At 56.5% G+C, this 17,536-nt stretch overlaps 7 protein-coding genes across 7 annotated transcripts; 3 read left to right on the plus strand and 4 right to left on the minus strand.

Moving 5' to 3' along the window:
* Window positions 1-1,009: 1,009 nt before the first annotated feature.
* IE81DRAFT_281268 (uridine kinase) lies at window positions 1,010-2,614 on the plus strand (the record flags this gene model as incomplete). Its single annotated transcript, XM_025511512.1, has 3 exons — window positions 1,010-1,549; window positions 1,651-1,740; window positions 1,814-2,614. Coding segments are annotated over 3 exons (1,431 nt in total), but the record flags the coding sequence as incomplete, so codon positions are not given.
* A 385-nt stretch (window positions 2,615-2,999) lies between these two features.
* Window positions 3,000-3,857, minus strand: IE81DRAFT_298185 (hypothetical protein; the record flags this gene model as incomplete). Its single annotated transcript, XM_025512175.1, has 3 exons — window positions 3,000-3,289; window positions 3,381-3,571; window positions 3,722-3,857. The coding sequence occupies 3 exons, from the start codon at window positions 3,855-3,857 to the stop codon at window positions 3,134-3,136; spliced, it is 483 nt and encodes a 160-aa protein (XP_025372221.1). The 3' UTR covers window positions 3,000-3,133.
* An 812-nt stretch (window positions 3,858-4,669) lies between these two features.
* On the minus strand, window positions 4,670-5,548 carry IE81DRAFT_320660 (hypothetical protein). The gene is made up of 3 exons (XM_025513095.1): window positions 5,339-5,548; window positions 5,025-5,249; window positions 4,670-4,941 (listed from the first exon to the last, which is right to left on the minus strand). Exons 1-3 carry the CDS (start codon window positions 5,450-5,452, stop codon window positions 4,759-4,761), a joined length of 522 nt encoding a protein of 173 aa, XP_025372222.1. The 5' UTR covers window positions 5,453-5,548; the 3' UTR covers window positions 4,670-4,758.
* Window positions 5,549-9,048: 3,500 nt separating this feature from the next.
* Window positions 9,049-12,095, plus strand: IE81DRAFT_320662 (DUF300-domain-containing protein). The gene is made up of 4 exons (XM_025513096.1): window positions 9,049-10,057; window positions 10,126-10,531; window positions 10,594-11,368; window positions 11,466-12,095. The coding sequence occupies exons 1-4, from the start codon at window positions 9,329-9,331 to the stop codon at window positions 11,878-11,880; spliced, it is 2,325 nt and encodes a 774-aa protein (XP_025372223.1). The 5' UTR covers window positions 9,049-9,328; the 3' UTR covers window positions 11,881-12,095.
* On the minus strand, window positions 12,059-13,422 carry IE81DRAFT_320663 (hypothetical protein). The gene is made up of 4 exons (XM_025513097.1): window positions 12,763-13,422; window positions 12,643-12,653; window positions 12,541-12,560; window positions 12,059-12,467 (listed from the first exon to the last, which is right to left on the minus strand). The coding sequence occupies exons 1-4, from the start codon at window positions 13,239-13,241 to the stop codon at window positions 12,315-12,317; spliced, it is 663 nt and encodes a 220-aa protein (XP_025372224.1). The 5' UTR covers window positions 13,242-13,422; the 3' UTR covers window positions 12,059-12,314.
* Window positions 13,263-13,968, minus strand: IE81DRAFT_227858 (hypothetical protein). Its single transcript, XM_025511103.1, has one exon. The coding sequence runs from the start codon at window positions 13,807-13,809 to the stop codon at window positions 13,447-13,449; it is 363 nt and encodes a 120-aa protein (XP_025372225.1). The 5' UTR covers window positions 13,810-13,968; the 3' UTR covers window positions 13,263-13,446.
* A 1,853-nt stretch (window positions 13,969-15,821) lies between these two features.
* Window positions 15,822-17,202, plus strand: IE81DRAFT_328338 (hypothetical protein; the record flags this gene model as incomplete). Its single annotated transcript, XM_025515101.1, has 2 exons — window positions 15,822-16,105; window positions 16,203-17,202. The coding sequence occupies 2 exons, from the start codon at window positions 15,822-15,824 to the stop codon at window positions 17,200-17,202; spliced, it is 1,284 nt and encodes a 427-aa protein (XP_025372226.1).
* Between the last annotated feature and the right edge of the window lie 334 nt (window positions 17,203-17,536).

Below are 17,536 nucleotides of genomic sequence, written 5' to 3' on the forward strand. Positions count from 1 at the left end.
GCATGTGCGTGAGGAGCTTTGAGATTATGTGTGTAGATTCGGCGTGCATCATCAAGGGGTCTGGACGTGTGATGCCGATATGTGACGGAGCGTGCGGTGAAACGAAGAGTGATGGAGTGATGGAGATGGGAAAAGGTGGGAAGGCTGCATGCATCCGTCCTGTCTCACGGCGGGATGCCACGCCGCGCGCACACGCCTGCACAGACTCTTGACTCAGCTATAGACTCGATCACGACTATAGAAAGTCAGCAGCAGCAGCAGCAGCAGGGAGGAGAAGTGGCTGTGCTGCTGGTGTTGTGTGTTCAGAGCATCGCGCGCCCCCGCGCCGCCTGCTCGTGCGGACTTTTCACCGCGTCTTTCGCAGTCCGCCGCGCTGTCGTGCGGACGCGGGAGGGTTTGTTGCTCTTAATTGTGATTATTGATTCACATGCGTGCTTTGGGTCAGCGTAGTGGCAGCAATTAATGTCGTTCCATTATTAGACGACATCCTTCTTTATTGCCGACCCAGAATCGCTCATCTGACACTTCCACTCACTATCCCCGCGACTCGCGACTCACACAGCCAAGCTCCCGACACACGGGCCATCTTTCAGCCCGACTGAAAGCTTCGCTGCTCACACCTCGACGGTTTGCGGTCGCAGACGGGGGCGCGTCACAAGCCCAAACGCGGATCGACAGCTCACAAACATGACCTCTTCTTCTGCGCGCGCCTCGGTGTCGGATGGCGCAGGTCCCAGCACCTCTTTCTTCATTCCTTCTGCGCCCGCTCGAGCTGCTCCCCCAGCAAAGGACGCGCCAGTCCCACCAGTCCCGCCAGTTGCATCGGAGAGCTCCCACACAGCTGGTCACACGAATGAAGAGGTGGACACGCCGCTGTCTCCTGGCGGCAGCAGTCGGCATGGAGGTGGATCGACTCTGACGCAGGCTAAAAAGTGAGCATTGTGGGCAATGAAGCAAGAGGTCAGGAAAAAGAAGCTGGCTGACTCGAGTGCTTCCCATGACTCCCCTCAGCATCGTCATGACAGAGGCTGGCCGAGGATCGTGGTACGATGCCGAGGGGCGGCCGATGGATGCTTACGTCGTGGGAGTGGCCGGTGGCTCGGCATCGGGCAAGACGTCGGTAGCAAAGTCCATACTACGAGCATTGCCAAACGTTCCCTGGGTGGCCATCGTCTCTCAGGATTCCTTCTACAAGTCGCTCGACGCGCAGCAGAGCAGATTGGCCCACGCAAACAATTACGACTTTGATCATCCCAACGCCTTCGATTACAAGATCTTGTACGAGTGTGTCAGGGATCTGAAAAGATCCAGAGCGGTAGAGATCCCGACGTACAGCTTTGTAGAGCATCAGCGAATGAAGCAGACCAGCTACATGTACGGCGCAACGGTGCTGATCGTCGAAGGCATATTTGTGCTGCACGATCCCGCCATTCGAGACTTGCTGGACCTCAAGATATTTGTGCAGGCAGACAGCGACTTGATGCTGGCCAGGAGGATACGCAGGGACATTGCTGAGCGTGGCAGAGACGTCGGAGGAGTGCTGGATCAGGTGCGTGTATGCTCTGGTGTAAAGAGCAGCGTTGCGAGGAGAGAGGGTGACAGTAGCGCTAGACTGACGGCGGTGCCCCGCCCTGCCCCTTTCGCCCGAAGTACTTGCGCTTCGTCAAGCCAAGCTACGACAATTTCGTCTCCGCCACATCTAAATACGCAGACATCATTGTGCCAGGACAGAGGAATGAGGTGCGCAGGTGGCGCGCCTCGTCGCAGGGTGGGACGTCACTGACATTGTGGTCCTTGCGCAACCTTCATCCAGGTCGCGATCGACGTCATCTCACAACACATCAAGCGGCAGTTGTCATCTCGAGCTACGCGGCTGCGCTCAGAGCTGTCAATGACCCCTGCAACTCCACGCAGGGAAGTCCGACAATCGCCCTTCGAGATGAGCCCGTTGCCAATGGCGCGGACAGGCTCCAGCGCTCTTGCGATTCCCGAGGACCAGCTTCCTCCCAATGTGGATCTGCTCGCTCAGACCCCGCAACTGCAGGCTCTCCTCACTACGATGCACGACAAGACGGTCAGGGGCGAGGATTTCATCTTTACCATCGACCGCGTAGCAGCGCTGGTACTGGAACGCGCCACTGTCCATCTACCCCACCGCGAAAAGAAGATCACACTTTTCTCGGGGAAGAGTCACATTGGATGCGAAGTAGCTGCGGAAAACATCTGCTCCGTGTCGATTTTGAGGAGCGGGGCAATCTTGGAACCTTCTGCCAGGCGAGCCATTCCAGCTTTGCAAGCAGGCTCTCTGCTCATCCAATCAGATAGGGAAGGGGAACCGAAGCTGTACACTGTCGATCTGCCTCGATTCCTTCGCAGTCCAACGAACGCCCAATCGGCTTGGGTGCTGCTATTAGACTCTCAATTGGGCACGGGAGCAGCAGCCTTGATGGGCGTTCGGGTGCTGCTGGATCATAATGTCAAGGAAGAGCACATCATCTTTGTCACGCTGCTCGCATCTGCACGAGGTGGTGTGCATGCCCTTCATCGAGCATTCCCAAGAGTCAAAATCGTCGTGGGAGGGGTGGACCCGGATCTGAAGAGGAGGGTTGTACCTGCCCCTCTGATCGTGCCCGAAGCGCATGCAGTGGACCCAAAAGCGGTGCGAGGAAGACCGCCCGCTACATCGAGGCTCTTGAGAGCGAGAAGCTTTGCACCTCGAAGCGATGCATTCTCCAGCAGCACAGACTCTGCGTGGTCGGCCGACGATGAGGCGCTCACAGACTCTGTGCACTCCACGAGGGTGTGTTGGAGCATTGAACCTGGCTGCGGGTGAGTCTTCAAGAGAGTGGCGAGGCGCCATGCGACCATCAGCTTACCGCTGTGCGCCGACCATTCGTTTGCAGTAACATGGGCGACCGGTACTACGGTGTCGACAGCTCAAGACAAGATGACTTGCATCCTCTCTGAATCTCACACGCACAATCGTGGGGTGTACAGAGCCCTGCACCCACTCACGTACTTGCGCACCCGACCGAGCCCATCATCTTGCAGCATATCAAGCATCCCACGCAGACACGTCTTGGCATCGCGTCAATGAGCACATCGACATTGCAATTGAGAACATCAACGCGCTTTAAATCCCAGTAGGGTTGCGTGCGGTTGCCTCTTGGTCTGGCTCAAGCGCTTGGTCCTCCGTCCTAGGCACAGGCTCGGCGCCGGTCGCAGGTTCGCGGATCTGGTCGACTCCACGAGGTGCCGCATCAAAGCCACCCGGGTTGTTTGCGAGTCTCTGCCAAATCGACGCGAAACATTTCTCAGATTTGTGCGGTCCTTGGCAGGAGAGAGGCTCTTGCACGTGCGTGCAAAAACGGCAGACTCACCTCGTACGCGGCATCTTCAGGTCCTCCGGCTGTGCTTTCGAACTGATCAGAGGACTGTCCGAGCGACTGAGCCTTGGATGAACCGCCTTCTTCGGGTGGGATCAGCTGAGGATTTGTTCCTCCACCCGTCTGACCTGTACGTCCTACTTGCACATCTGCACCAGGAAACTCGCCGAGGCCGGACTCGTTCACTATGGGAGGGGTCGAACAAGGACGATGAGTCAACAGTTCGTGTAGCTGACCGGTGCAAGCAAGTTGTCTGCTGTTGCCGATGCGTAGGAAGCTACTGCAATTTACAGCACCTCATAAGGCAAAAGCAAAGCACGACATCCAAAACTCACCACCAGACTGCTCGGAGAGGACGGTGTTTCTGGGATTGTACTTGTCCTTGGTAAAGTTTGAGTCCTTGCTGGACAGGCTCGCAGCTTGCTCCTGAATGATCTGCTCATTGCTCTTGCCTGCGTATTCTTCCGACATGATGGGCAAAGTAGGGGTAGGGGGCTCAAAGATGATTCGTACCGGTCTGCTCTGAGTATGCTGAGTTGTTGTGGTGCTGAAGAAGGTGTCGTGGGTCAGGCTACGTCATCTACTCTCATTTTAAGTCGACACCGATGACATCTGCTGCGAGCTTTCGTCGAATCAAAGAACACCTCGCTTGACCTTCTCGACACATCGCTGCACCTTGACACCACTTTTGGCTGTGACTTCTGCTGCAAGCAAGAATCGGCTGACCCAACTTGTCGACGTCACGCGAGCCGTGCACTTCGTTCACTCTTGCTCCTAGCGTCACACTCGTGACTCGTAGCAGCGAATTAGCGTTATACCTTCGCGGCGGTCAGTCCTGAAATCACGCGCAAGACAGGTGGAGCTGGATCTCCATCAGTCACCGTGTGAATACCGGAAGGTCAGCTGCCGTGATCTCGCTGCCGTGCGCAGGGTCCAGTTTGCAAAGATGCTGATCGTGTCGACGCGTCTATCGCGTCGACGCGCAGTCTGATCGGCTCGAGCAGCCCGATCAAAGGCTGCAGCGACAGCGATTGTACAAATGCTGCTGCAAGGTGCTTCGCGGCAAAGCTAGTCAGAAGATAAATCTCGATGCCTCACGTACCGTCAGGCGCTCGGCTCGCTCTACGATCATGCGATTCAAGAGTACCAGGCGGCGCCCACGTCATCATTACTGAAGCAACCAAGCGAGAAAAACGAATTTCCGATGACACACGGTCATCACTTTGAGCCATCAAGACGGAAGAATCACGATGACATTTCGTTTGAATAAGTCGATTCGACCATCCGGGTACGACAGATTAGGTGACAAAATTAAGCGGGCCATGGACACGGAGCAGCTGCTGCATTCACTGCGCTGCGCCCGTATCGAAGCTTAGGCGTAGGCAGTGACAGCCTCGGCGAGGTCAGCGTTGACCTTGTCGAGCAGACTGGAAGCGTCGGTCTGGAGGGATGCGGGGGTCTTGCTCAGCAGAGCGGCGCCGTAGAGCTTGGTGTCGCGGGCGAGGTTGTTGGTGTCGTCGCGGGCAAGACCAGTCACACCGAGACGGTCAAAGTTCTACAGACGGGCCAGACAAGTATGGATCGTCAGTCACAAGCACACCAGTCTAAACAGCTCCAAATGCATGCGAGCTGACTCACGGGCTTCTGGGCAATGAGCCTCTGGCTGGCGGACTTGACGTTCACCTCGGTACCGGTGAGTGTGTTGAGGACCTCCTGGGCGTCGGCCTCGGAGACCTCGTCAGCGGAAAGCGCGTTGACGTTGTTGGTGGCAGTCTTGATGGTGTTGTCAAGGTTGACAGCAGACTGGTGAATGCCCAGGGCAGAGAAGTAGTTCAAGTTCTGAGCAGCAAGGTCGTTGTTGAGCTGCGATACGAAGGTGGAGGGAGTCAAGTCGTACGGGCTGTGAGTACATTGCGATGAATAGGCGCGGGCAGCCGTCAATCGTCGCTCACCTTGGCGACACCAGCGTCAATGGCGGCAACGTCCCTCTTGACCTGAGCAACGTCGGCAGAGACGAAAGCGGCGGCCACGGCCAGGAGAAGAGCAGCGGAGACGGCGAACTTCATTTTGACAGAGTGTGTAGGGTGGGGTGGGTTGAGAGTGGCTCGAGCAGCAAGGATTAGGGTGAGAGGAGAGATGGAGAGTAGGATGAGGATGAGACGGGGAGGATTGAGGAAGAAAGTAAGGCGCCTTTTATGCCTTTTGAGTCGGTCTTCGCGCTTTGCAGTACTTGGCTCACCTCGAAGCCCACACAGCGTGGTAGGCGAGCTGGCCATCGACGGAGACGCCTTCTCGTCGTCCGTGCCAGAGCGATGCTGATAGAGAGGAGCTCTGGCTGCGAAAAGTGAAGAAGTGAGCGCACGTTACCTTTCAGCAGATGTGATCCCGGCTGTGGGGTGCAGTAGCGTCGTACACTGTCTGCAGCGGCCGAACCAACGGCTTGCGCAAGGGACAGAGCTAGCAGACCTCTCTAGCCCAACATCGTCCCCAGCGATTTCGATGCCTCCTCCTTCGCTTTCACGCCGAAGCATGAGCGGCACAGACGCTAGCATTGCGATTTGGCCGAAACGCTTTCCCTAGCCGCATCTTACGTCCTTCGAGTCTGACGCCGAAATGTCACCATCTTTGCTGCTCATTGCGTTTCCAAAACCTTGAAGCCTCTGCTGCTTCTCACACGCGAAGCAAGGAGGCTTGAGTGTGCGCCAGACTTTGCTGACAGCACCTCTAGCCCGCGCTGCGCTCAGCCAAGTTGATCTTCCTGTCCTCCATAGACGAGGCTCGCTCCCGTGTGGCCGGTGCTCACTGAGGCCATGGAAGGGCCTCATTCGGGGCAGGCGTAGCTCTGCACATCCGCTTGTCTTGCCTTGCTGGGACGTTTTGCAATCAGGCACAGCACCAATGCGAGGAGACGCTAGACCTGCAAAACATTGCTTCCGCCCAATGCAGTCATGCCAAGCAGCACCTACAGCAGCATCCCTGCCGAATAAAATGACTTTTGAGAAGGCAAACAATGTGCTGTGAATGTGGGCTTTAGAAGCTCCCGACACCGTCGCAGTCGTGCTGTAGCGAGGATCATCGCTTGGAATTGCTCGTGAATGCGCATGACCAGGCACTCAAGACTGCTGCTTCACGACGTCCGGCTCCCAGTCTCGACAACGGTGCGTGTGGAAAGGGGCATGGAGGCGCGAGGGAGGTCCGAGTGATGATGGTCTCAGGCCAAATGAAACCTTGAAAAGGACGCTAGAAGGTCATTGTCGAGGTGAATCGAGAAAGCGAGCTAGAGGATATATCCAGCGCGCTCCCCCATGCACGCACACCTACAGGTATGTTGCCGGTGGGTGCGGGGTCGCCTCGCATCCCCTCCCATGTCCGCGCTGCTATCGGAAAGGTCGCGCGCGATTATAGGAGCCGCAAAGCTTTCCGTTCGCGCAACAAAAAAACCGCGGCAGCTTGTCGTGGTGCGGAAGAGCAAGGCTGTCAATCGACGCAAGCACTCATCGAGCACGATAGCCGACTTGTGTAGGGATGAGTGAGCCAAGCGGTAATGATGATGTGGTGCGCCAGCCAGCAACAAGCTGCTCCGTAATGCGCACAGCGGCAAGAAGGAGCGACTTCATGCAATGCGCGCGGCTTGTAGCTCTCAGCTGACGATCAGTTGAGATGAGATGGATCTAGCCAAAGCCTTTGCAGCTGTCACAACCTCTGCTTTCCCCCGCGCCAACACCGATTGACCTGCTGCTGCTACAGTCAAGAGTATAACATGTATCATCGTTACTGTAGCAGCTTGCGCTCTCAAGCCTCAATTGCTTCTTTGCCACGCAGCTGCGCATCCAATTAAGCTGCTTTCTGATTGCGGGGTCAGCGCAGCCGCGCTAAGGCGGGCCGGATATTCGCTCCCGCGCAGAAGCGTCCGGATCACCATACCTGATGCAGCCGCTATACTTCAGGCTGAATCAGCCATCAGCCGGGCGAGCCGCGGTCGGATCCAAACATGCGGAGCTATGAATGTCGATGGATCGAGCGCCAAGCAGGCGCTTAGCGCAGGGTCCCGAGGTTATTGCGGTGCTTTAGCTCGAAGTGAAAGCGGGGAAAGCGCGTATGCGTGGTGATACGTGCGTCTATAAGTCTGACCATCATCATGGATGCAAGAAGCAGGGGAAGAGCGCTTGCATGCGGGGAGGGACCAAGTCCATGCAGTGAATGCATGCTACGCCGAGAAAAGCCAGTTCGGCACCGCAGCACATATGCAGTCACGAGGCACGAGAGTCATTCACGAGCTTCAATGTGAATCACGAATGTGCATGCTCCTCGAGTCTGCTCTGACGCCCCTCGCGGCACAATGGAGCGATGGACACCATGTGTGTATGCTTCTTTCCCTGCCTGCTGTGGATGAGCAATCGTGAATGTCGATGCCAAGTGGGGGCTCGGCGCGGCGCGTCCTGACTTGCTCGGATTCCACCAGGCTGCTTTGGCTGGATGTAGCGATGCTGGCTATAGCTTCGAGAAACTTGTGGAGGCGAACGTGTGGTTTGGGGCGCCAGAAGGGTATGAGCCGGCAGAACGTCCTTGTACAGACCAACATCGTCTTGATTCCTACGCTGTTGAGGTGCTGTATACTGCACATTTTCCAGCAGCCTGTCCCGAGCTGTCAAATCGGAATTTGAAATCTCTCGAGGGGCGGGGGCCCCGCACTTTACGTCGCAACGACTGATGATGCGTGGCACGCGGCAGCTAGAAGCGAGAGCCGCGGGAAGCGGCTAGTCGATGTTGTGCTCGGACTCTGAAAAGCTTCCGCCTGTCCGCCAAGACTCACCACTGAATCTCGTTTCACGCTGCGGGAGATCATCTGCGAGTTTGGGAAGAAGCTTTTCCATGGTTCGTGAAGGCTTGTGCGAGCACACGGTCGTTCTCGAAGAAGGGCGTCAGGGGGACACAAAGCAAGGCCAAGGCGGTGGTCACGCGAATGTCAATAATCTCACATTGTGGCCCGACGTGTAGTGATCAGGATCCTCGGCGGAAGAGGGTAATTGGTGGGCCAAGGGAAGGCGGGCAGAGGTGCCAGGCATTGTCTCCAACAATTTTGAATTCCACGACTCTTGCTCGATGCGCAAGGCACGTGAGTGAGCATTGATGTTTCGCTGAGCTCGCACGACTCGGTCTCTGAATCGTGAATGTCACTGTCGTCAGGCAAAGCGGAAATGCGCCGATTCCAGCGTCGCCTACCCTATCCACCGCTGGTAAGACCCGTGATGTGGTGAGTGGGGCAGCTGTGCATCGAAGACAGTCTCCTTTTGAAGGCTTGACCACTTCAACATCAGACCGTGAGCTGCTAGGAGATGTTGAATCATGGCGAGCGGATTGGATAGGAGAAATTCTTGATCCGATTCGGATCACTTTATACTAATGATAAGCTTGGACGCTCGAACATCTTTGGATCGTTGAATCAAGACAACAAGTCAAAAGTCTTGAGAAAGAGTCAAATCTTGAATAAGGTGCGGACTGTGACAGATCACGTGATATGCTGAGCGCGCAGCCAGAAACGCATCGGGGGTCGAGTGGTGAGTGGAGGGCGCCTGCCAGGCGAGGTTGACGTCAATATCAAGTTGTGGGGATGCTGCGCGCAAACCCTTGCTTGCGAGGTGGTCCCTCTTGGGGTGTAGGATGTGCCCACTACTCTCACTACTCATCCCTCCGCTCACTGCGCACAAGCCTGACCGATAGGCAGCTCGACCGAAAAGGAGGTCGATCCATGCATCTGTCAACAGACTTGAGACATGCATTCCTTCACGAAGCGAATCCACATGACCCTTGCCATTGCAACACTTGAGACAAGGTGGCCAGTCGGTGCGCTCTAATTCATAGCGGTGCTCGCCGCTTCCCACTTCCCGCTTCCCGCTTATCGCTCTCCCTCATCCCCTCTTGGCGCCAGAAGCATTCTCAAGATGGTCTGGTCGCCACCTTTGCTGTCCCAATGGTCGCAACTCCAATGGCTGAGCGCCAAGTCTGGACAAGGCATGACCACGCAGTCAGAGTCAGCATCGCTGCCGAATGAGTACATCACCGCTTGTGCGGTAGCCGCCCTCTTCTCGACCCTGCTATCTTTCTACTCCATCAACTCACACCTCAGAGCCTACCGCAAGCCGGTTCTGCAGCGGTCAGTGGTACGTCTGCTGCTCATGGTGCCCATCTACAGTCTCAGCAGCTTGGCGAGCATCACGAGCTTGGAAGGAGCCTTCTTTATCGATTTGGTCAGGGACATATACGAAGCGTTTGTCATTTACTGCTTCTTTGCGCTTCTGGTGGAGTATCTTGGGGGAGAGCGGTCACTACTTATTCTGGCTCATGGCAGGGCACCCACCAAGCATCCTTTCCCATTCAATCTCCTCTTTCAACCCATGGACGTCAGCGACCCTTACACGTTTCTAGCGCTCAAGCGAGGCATCCTCCAGTACGTTCAAGTCAAGCCCGTGCTCGCGGTCGCCACAGTATTTCTCAAAATCACTGGTCACTATGAAGAAGGCAAATTGAGCTGGACAAACGGTTACACCTACGTCAGCTTCGTCTACAACTTCAGTGTCTTTCTGTCGCTGTATGCGCTGGCCATGTTTTGGGCTTGCTTGTCTGAAGATCTTGCGCCTTTCAGAGTCACTTCCAAGTTTTTGTGCATCAAGGTATGTAGGCCACCACGTCTATATGTCGCATAGCTTCTGCTCACATTAAATTGAGCCCATTCGTCCAGGGCATCATCTTCTTCAGCTTTTGGCAAGGCCTTGCAGTCTCCATCCTGGTAGCTGCCGGTGCGATCACGAACATCGGGCCGATCAGCGATCAAGCAAAGCTTGCGCTGGCTATTCAGGACATGCTGGTCAGCTTTGAGATGCCGCTCTTTGCATTGGGCCACGCTTATGCCTTCTCGCCCAGAGACTATGTGGATCCCTTTGCGCACTATGCGGCTAGGCTGCCCGCACTGTATGCGCTTCGCGATGCGACCGGAGGCTATGACGTGCTTTCAGACAGCGTAGGCACGCTGAGCGGAAAGGGCTATGGGTACCAGACGTTTGAGCCGAGCGAGGGCGTAGTTCATCAAGGGCTGGGGAGGATTAGGCGTAGCAAGGCCGGATTGCGTTATACCCAAGGCGGCAAAGGTGAGCGCAAGCGCTAGCTTTTTCGATTGGCTCCTCCTAAAGCAGACCTTTTTGTCTCTCAGGAAAGTACTGGCTGCCGCAATGGGCTGCGGTCGATGGCTCTCTAGATGGTCCCCTCGGCACGCGCCACAGAGGCCCCGCCACCACATTCAAGCAATGGCTCGATCATCGGGTCATGGCGCGAGAGGGCTACGCGCCGCTTTTAGAAACAGAAGCAGAAGACATTGTGCATCCTGATCCCGACGCTTCAAAGCCTGGCGATGATCCTGGAGAGGGCGCAGATGAGGCAGGCCCGTCGCGTATAAATCCCAGAGCTGCTGCCTCTGCTGCGGTCGCTCGGGCGGAACAGACATGGCATCGCTTGCACCCCGATGCAGAGGCGGACAACTCGACGCTGGAATTTGACGAGCCGCAAGTGGACGCTGATCTGGAGAAGCTCTTTACGGAAAGCAGGAATCTGCGACACGGGGACTATGCCTATCCGACTGTGGATGTCGGAATGGAAGAGCAGCGACGGCGATCGCGCGAGAGGGACGATCAAGCTATCAAGCGTCACAAACAGCGCAAAGACCAGAAGTCCAAAGTCGGCAAGGTAATGGACGATGAATCGCAACAGGCCAAGCGCGCGTCTCAAGCCAGTCAGGACACTGCCGCAGACTACGGTGCCACCGGCGAGAGCTCAGAACAGACTCACACGGAGTCTGATGCGCCTAAGAAGGAGAGCAAAGGCTGGTTCTGGAACAGGAAGCCGAAGAGAGCCAAACCCTCTGACGAAGAAGAGGGACCACCACAAGGAATCGTAGACATCTTCGTCCAGGATCGAGAAGCTGAAGAGCGGTGAGTTGGGAAAGAGTCATCCACCACTCGTGACTGTATATTTTCCGGAAGCTCTTCTCTGACCGGGCCAATCATGTTTCCCTTCCTTCGTGCGCAGGCAAAGATTGAGAGAGAGGCGTAGAGGTGACCCTGCACTCAGAGCCGGTCATCATACACGCATCTTTCGGCGGCAATGGGAGGGGCAGGCGGAAGTCACATCAAGCAACTCCGACGTTAGCTCTCCACCCCAAAGCGCTGTGGACGATTCTGCCTCGCAAGACACAGCGCAGCCTAGCGAGCCGGTAGGCTCCAAGCGCAGAGAGCGGGGGCCAAAGCAGCAACCTTTCGATCATGCCAGGGTTGCTGAAGAGACGGCTGCTGAGGCGGAGATGCAGGCTCATCCTGAAGCCGAGAGAATTGGCAAGGATGGCGATGCGTCAGACCCTAAGGGCTCGGTCATCGCGGCTGATACCGGCAAAAATGACGTCGTATCACGCGAGACTGCTCTACCTCGCTTGTCCAAGGGTCACTGAGGCATGAGGCACCTTGGCCAGCGTGCACGTCGTCCCAATTTGCAAGCACATACTCGGAGAGTCGCTGGTTGTAATTCTATCATTACTGACACTTCTATGCGTACCTTCACTGGATCGAGACCCGACCGCCCTTCTGACTATAGAGCCGCAAGCCTTGATCTATTCTATCTTCTGCTTTGTCTGCTGCACCTTGGCCTTGAGCTGTTCAACCGCCTCTTTGGCTGCATCTGTGGTCGGAGTATCCTTTGATCCTCTCGCAATGAACTGCTCCTCGATCACGTCAAACACCCGGTCGACGACTCTTTCTGAAGAGATCGGAGAGATTCATCAGCGTCAAGCCTGCGAACCATTCAGCGCTGCGTAACGCCCAGCACTCGACACTACGCACCGACTGGGTGATCGAAAACGAAAGGCTGCGGCGGTGCAAGACGAGTTCAGCATCTGTGTTGTGTCGCGAGAGTGTTTCGCTCAAGTTCGACCAGACTGACCAAGGCTGGAACGAAGGCAAGACCGGCGATGGTAGGCCCCGCACCTCTGACCCTCTTGGATGCGCTCCGAGCAAAGATGGGAGCCGAGTATCGCACGACCTGCACACAGTTGCAGCATTAGCTCGGGCCCGTTTCCAATGCCAGCTGTCAGGCCACTCTCGATCAGACTTACGCTGTGGATTGTGAAAGCCGCTGGAGATGACGTTGATGTCAGAGCCGAGTAGTGGAGATGTGAGTGGTCTATATGCGTGATCGTTGCGATTCAACTACTCACGAAGTGCCATACTGTGCGGGCGTCGATCAGACAGGGACTGGTCCGTCAGCTGCACACGTCTAGAAACTTCTAGTCCACCATCTCTCGGACGCTATCTTCCTACATGTGCACCACGCTCACCTCGCAATGCTCTGAAACACGGCCCTCCTCGCCATTACCAGTCCAACGTGGCTGAAATCGCTGTGCCCAGCAGCGTGTTTCTCCAGGCTTCCATCGTGACTCCTCCTCAGCTCTACTCTTTGACCAGAGTCACCGACGATCTGTTTGAGCTTGTCCGTTCCTACATTCACAGCCTCCTTTGCCTTATCCTCCACCTTTGTAGCTATGCCAGCCGTGTCGTGCTCGTGTTGCTGATGCGCCTTGTAGCCAGCATAGCCGACGTCTCCCACCAAGTAAGCCCAGCTGATGCCGTAGCACGCCCTGACGAAGGCGGGTGATGTCAAAGGTCTGAACGCTTCGCCAATGTCGGACGTGTAGGCGACGTAACGAGAGGTGGAGGTGATCAGGGTTCTAAGACGCATAGCGTAGGCTGCATAGCGCGAAGGTCCTTCCTCTAACGTCTCTGTGACTTCATCGCGGTCTGGTGCCGGGATCGACATGGCGGGCTGCGCAGCTTTTGTTGCGGATGTGAGATGCTGGGAGAGGAGAGGAGAGGAGAGGAGAGGAGAGGAGAGGAGAGAGGGTTGTAGGATGAAGGAGCACAAGGCTGATACTCGTGACTGATCGTGTGAGCGCAAGACTTTCCCCCCGTCGTGAGACGGATCGGGTTCGTGCTGCGGGCCAGCTGAGCGCGGCAGTCACGACTTACGAATGCAGGCATGGCTCGCCGCCGCATTTAGTCGGGAAATGACGCGCGCAACGGGGTCGTCTTGCGCTCTGCCCCTTCCCACCATGCTCTTCTCCTGCCTTGCATCGGTATGGAGAGCGTCCGAGAAGGCAGCTTGCTTCATGGCCGACGTGCTCAGGATGGATCGCCTTCGAGACTTCATTCGTGCCTTCGGCTCGCTTCGAACCAGCTGACGATCGAAGCAAGATGGCGCTCACTCCACCCAGGCTGGCCACTGAGGCAAACAGCGCAACCTTTCTCGTCTTGTGCGGGACCCTCAGCCTCGCGAATCTTTTTCGCACGTTGCGATGTTGATCAACCCGCCAAAATCCACCACGCATACCACACCGCTCAGTCGCACTGTGGCGCTTCACTAAACACCACCCACACAAGGCCTCACAGTCCGACCTAAACGCATTCACGATTGCGGCGATCGGCGTTACTCCCGCCCGCAGGCGCGCAAGGGCGGATCAGAACGATCGAGGTACGAGCGGGACTCACGCCACGTCGTTTCCAGCACGAGTTTCCTTCGACGATCTCGAAATCGCAAGGACTCCACGCGAGAGTGGTGTGAAGGGCAAACATTTGGCGAGCGGCAAGGCCGCAAGCAGAAGACACGGCGCCAGTGCAACTCGAATGGCGGCGCCAAGTCGTTGCACGTCATGGCAAAAAATACCTCAGCTTCTGGCGCAAGCCATTACTGGCGTTACTTGAACTTCGCGCCGTACGGTACAGCGTCAACACAACGTCAGCAGATTGAGATGATGGCATAGCAAGGCGAGACAGCCCGCAGCTGAATGCGATCCTCAAGCCCTCTCCACTACATCTTTGACGGCGTGCCGTAGGCGTTGGCGTTGGCGTGCACTCGCACTCGCACTCGCAGAGGCCCACAGGCCGAGAGGCGGGATCCTGAATGCATGGAGGTCTTGCCTCTTGCCGCTCTACCGCGACATGTGTAGCTGTGGCAAAGCCGCTTAGCCTCAATGACTCCTGCCGAGGCTCCATCGCTTGCTCAGAACAGGCCGCCTGATTCGATCAGAGCTTCCGGCCCGATGTGGGGGCGGTCGCTCGTCAGGTCAGTTTCGATCTGATCTGCGCTGCGCTGCGCGAACATCAATCTTTCGTCAATCGTGACTATGTCGGATGTCGGCTCCCCTGCATGCAATTGCGTCGCACCAACATCGCGGGACCTGCTTCCGCACGGTCACAAAGGAGCACACCAATATCCTCCTCGATTGCGCGCTCGTCCTCATCACCTGATGAACAGGCAACACCGATCTCAAACACTCTTTCCGCCGCTTCCGCGACCGTTGCAGTGGCCAGTGGCCACGATGCACGCATCCATAGGGTAAATGAGCGCGGCGGTGCCGCGGAGATCTTGGCTGGTCTACCCTGAACAATAGCAAGAAGACGAGCAAGATTCGCTGGTGTCTGCGCTGAGCAAGACCCCTCTCAGCTCCGCGTTGCGAGTCACAACTGCTCACGATTGCTCCCTTGTGGCCAATCTGTTTCCCGGCGACGAGACGAAAGCCATCATCTCATAATCACACCATCGGCCGCATTCCGCAATCTCACTCCGGCAATTGGCTCCTTCGTGGTATCGGGACGCCAAACGGAAAACGAATTGGGTTCATCGCGCAGACGCACGCCTCAAGAGAGCCGGACGCCTCATCCATGGGCTCGCTAGTGTCTGCCTCGCTCATTTCAGCATGCTGAGCAAAAGCGCAGCATTGCAGGCCACATTTGCGGGAGTCTGGTCATGTGGGTGGATTTCGAAAGAGGGTCGCTGTTACAATGGCGATGGCGATGACGGGTGCGGGCGCGGGCGCGGCTTGCGCCGTCTTCGTTGCCCCCTCGATGCACCAGGTACCTCGGCGGCGCAAAAACACCGCGGGCCAGGCAACCAATGAGCGGGCCATCATCATCCAGCATTGTTCTCTAATTAAGTGATCAACTGACCGCAGTCTGCGCAGCCAAGAAGCAGCACTTACTTGGCAAAGTGCCTGGCCACACGATTCCGTCGCAGTGGTCCCTTGGCCACTGCACAACACCTGTCGCATCATGGTGATTGGAACGCGCGGACCGCCGCTTGACCGTGTTCGAGTACAGGAGTCGGTGCCTAGAAGCTTTTGCACTAGCTGTGATGCAGCAGTGAGCTTGAGGACGGCCCATAAAAAGGCGATGTTCATTCTCCTTGGTCCTCAATCTCTCCTCACTCGTCCGACACCTCAGACATCCGTAGCACAGCCTACTCAACTAATACTCTCGCTGAGACACAGCACATATAACCTCATTCAACAACTTAAAGCACAGATCAATCGCATTCAAGATGCTGCGTCTGCGTCAACACTCGATGCTGGCTGGCCTGGCGGCTGTTGCCATGCTCTTCAGCTGCGTCAAAGCCTCTCCGCTGCCTCAAGGCGAAGGAGCATCCGCTTCAGCTTCCTCTGGTAGTCTCGCCGCTGGTGGCGGTGCCGCTGGATTTGACAGTAACGGCAAGCCTATCGCTGCGACCGGTACTGTCAGCGTCAACCACAACCGAGCAAACGCTAGAGCTAAGGCTCTGGGTGTTAAGGTTGAAGACCACCTGAAGGGATATCTGTTCGTCTCCTACAAAGATGAGACCGAAGCTGTTTAGTGAGTAAATACGAGGTGCCGCATCGCGCGGAGCAGTCCTTCGCAGGCTCCTTCAGATCGATCGCCTAACAATCTTGAACCCTGTTGTGCGACACAGTGCTCATCTTTCGGTAGGCAACAGCCCGCTCAAGTACACTGTCGTCAACGAAGGCCAGCCCATTCTCAGATCTGAAGCCGGCAGCAAGTCAATTCGAGACCCATACCTGATCTCGAAGCCTGACCGCTCCCAGAGCTGGATCATCGGCACGGACGTCAATGTCCGCCAGTACAATGGAGACTATGGCAAGGTCCAGAGAAACCAGAGCCGCGGCATCGTCATCTTCGAATCCAATGGAGCAAGCCTTTCCGACTGGAAGCCCGCTCGTATCTCTCCTCCTCTCATCGATGAAAGAGCTGGCTTTGTAAACGCACCTTCGGCCGTGTGGGACCCCATCAAGAACGCCTTCCTCGTCACCTGGGGTAGCGCTGTGTTCAAGACTGCTCAACAAGATGACAAGGATCAGCCCCCTACCTTTATCTGGAGCGCCTACACTACCGATTTCCAGACCTTCTCCAAGGCTCAGCCCTACTACACTCCCAAGGACGGCGCTGCCACTGACATGGCCATCGCTGCTCTGAACGGCACCACTGACAGCAAGTCGTTTGCCCGCTTTTTCCGCGACGACACCAACGGCACGCTCAAGGTCCGCGGCCAGATCAGCCGTGATGGCGTCAATGGCAAGTGGACCGACATTGGAGGCACCGACGCCTTTGTGGACCCTAAGAACAACAACGGCGGACCTCTGCTCTTCAAGGACAACATCGACCAGAGCAGGTGGCACATCTGGGTGGACGGCTTTGTCTCTGGCTACCGACCCTTTGAGACTAACGACATTGCCCAACCCCACCCTCAACCCAGCTCGACAGATGGCTTCCCTGTTGGTAGCAAGCAGGGCAACGTCGTCCCTCTGACTGAGGCGCAATACAGCGCTCTGTCCAAGGCCTGGGACGTGCCTGCTCCCGCCGACACCGCGTCAGGCACGAGCCCTAGCACGAGCCCTAGCACCACCCCTGCTACCACCCCTGCTACCACGCCTTCTACTACGGCTGAGCACTAGACAGCCTCCCATCTGCCCCCACAGCGAGCCCCGCGGCAAGCTCTCGTGGAGGACTAGCCGATTTCTGAGAGTTGCTTAGGGTTCATCCAGCGCCCACATCAGCCAGTCGCCAGCTCGTGAAGCTCAGGCGGGACGAACGCTTCTGCGACGTGACACTGTTTCCCTCGCAAATACTAATCAGAAAGGGGTTCGTGTCCATTTTGTTGCCTTTTTCAGCCAGACACGAATGCCATGAAAAGTTCAACGATGCAGATTTGCCAAGTTACCTTTTGTTGTGTGCCAGCCTAGCTGGCTTGGGGATCAGCGAGGCAGAGCTAATCACTGTCGACAGTCA

The sequence above is a fragment of the Ceraceosorus guamensis genome (assembly GCF_003144195.1).
Source record: "Ceraceosorus guamensis strain MCA 4658 unplaced genomic scaffold IE81scaffold_7, whole genome shotgun sequence".
Taxonomy (NCBI): Eukaryota; Fungi; Basidiomycota; class Exobasidiomycetes; order Ceraceosorales; family Ceraceosoraceae; genus Ceraceosorus; species Ceraceosorus guamensis.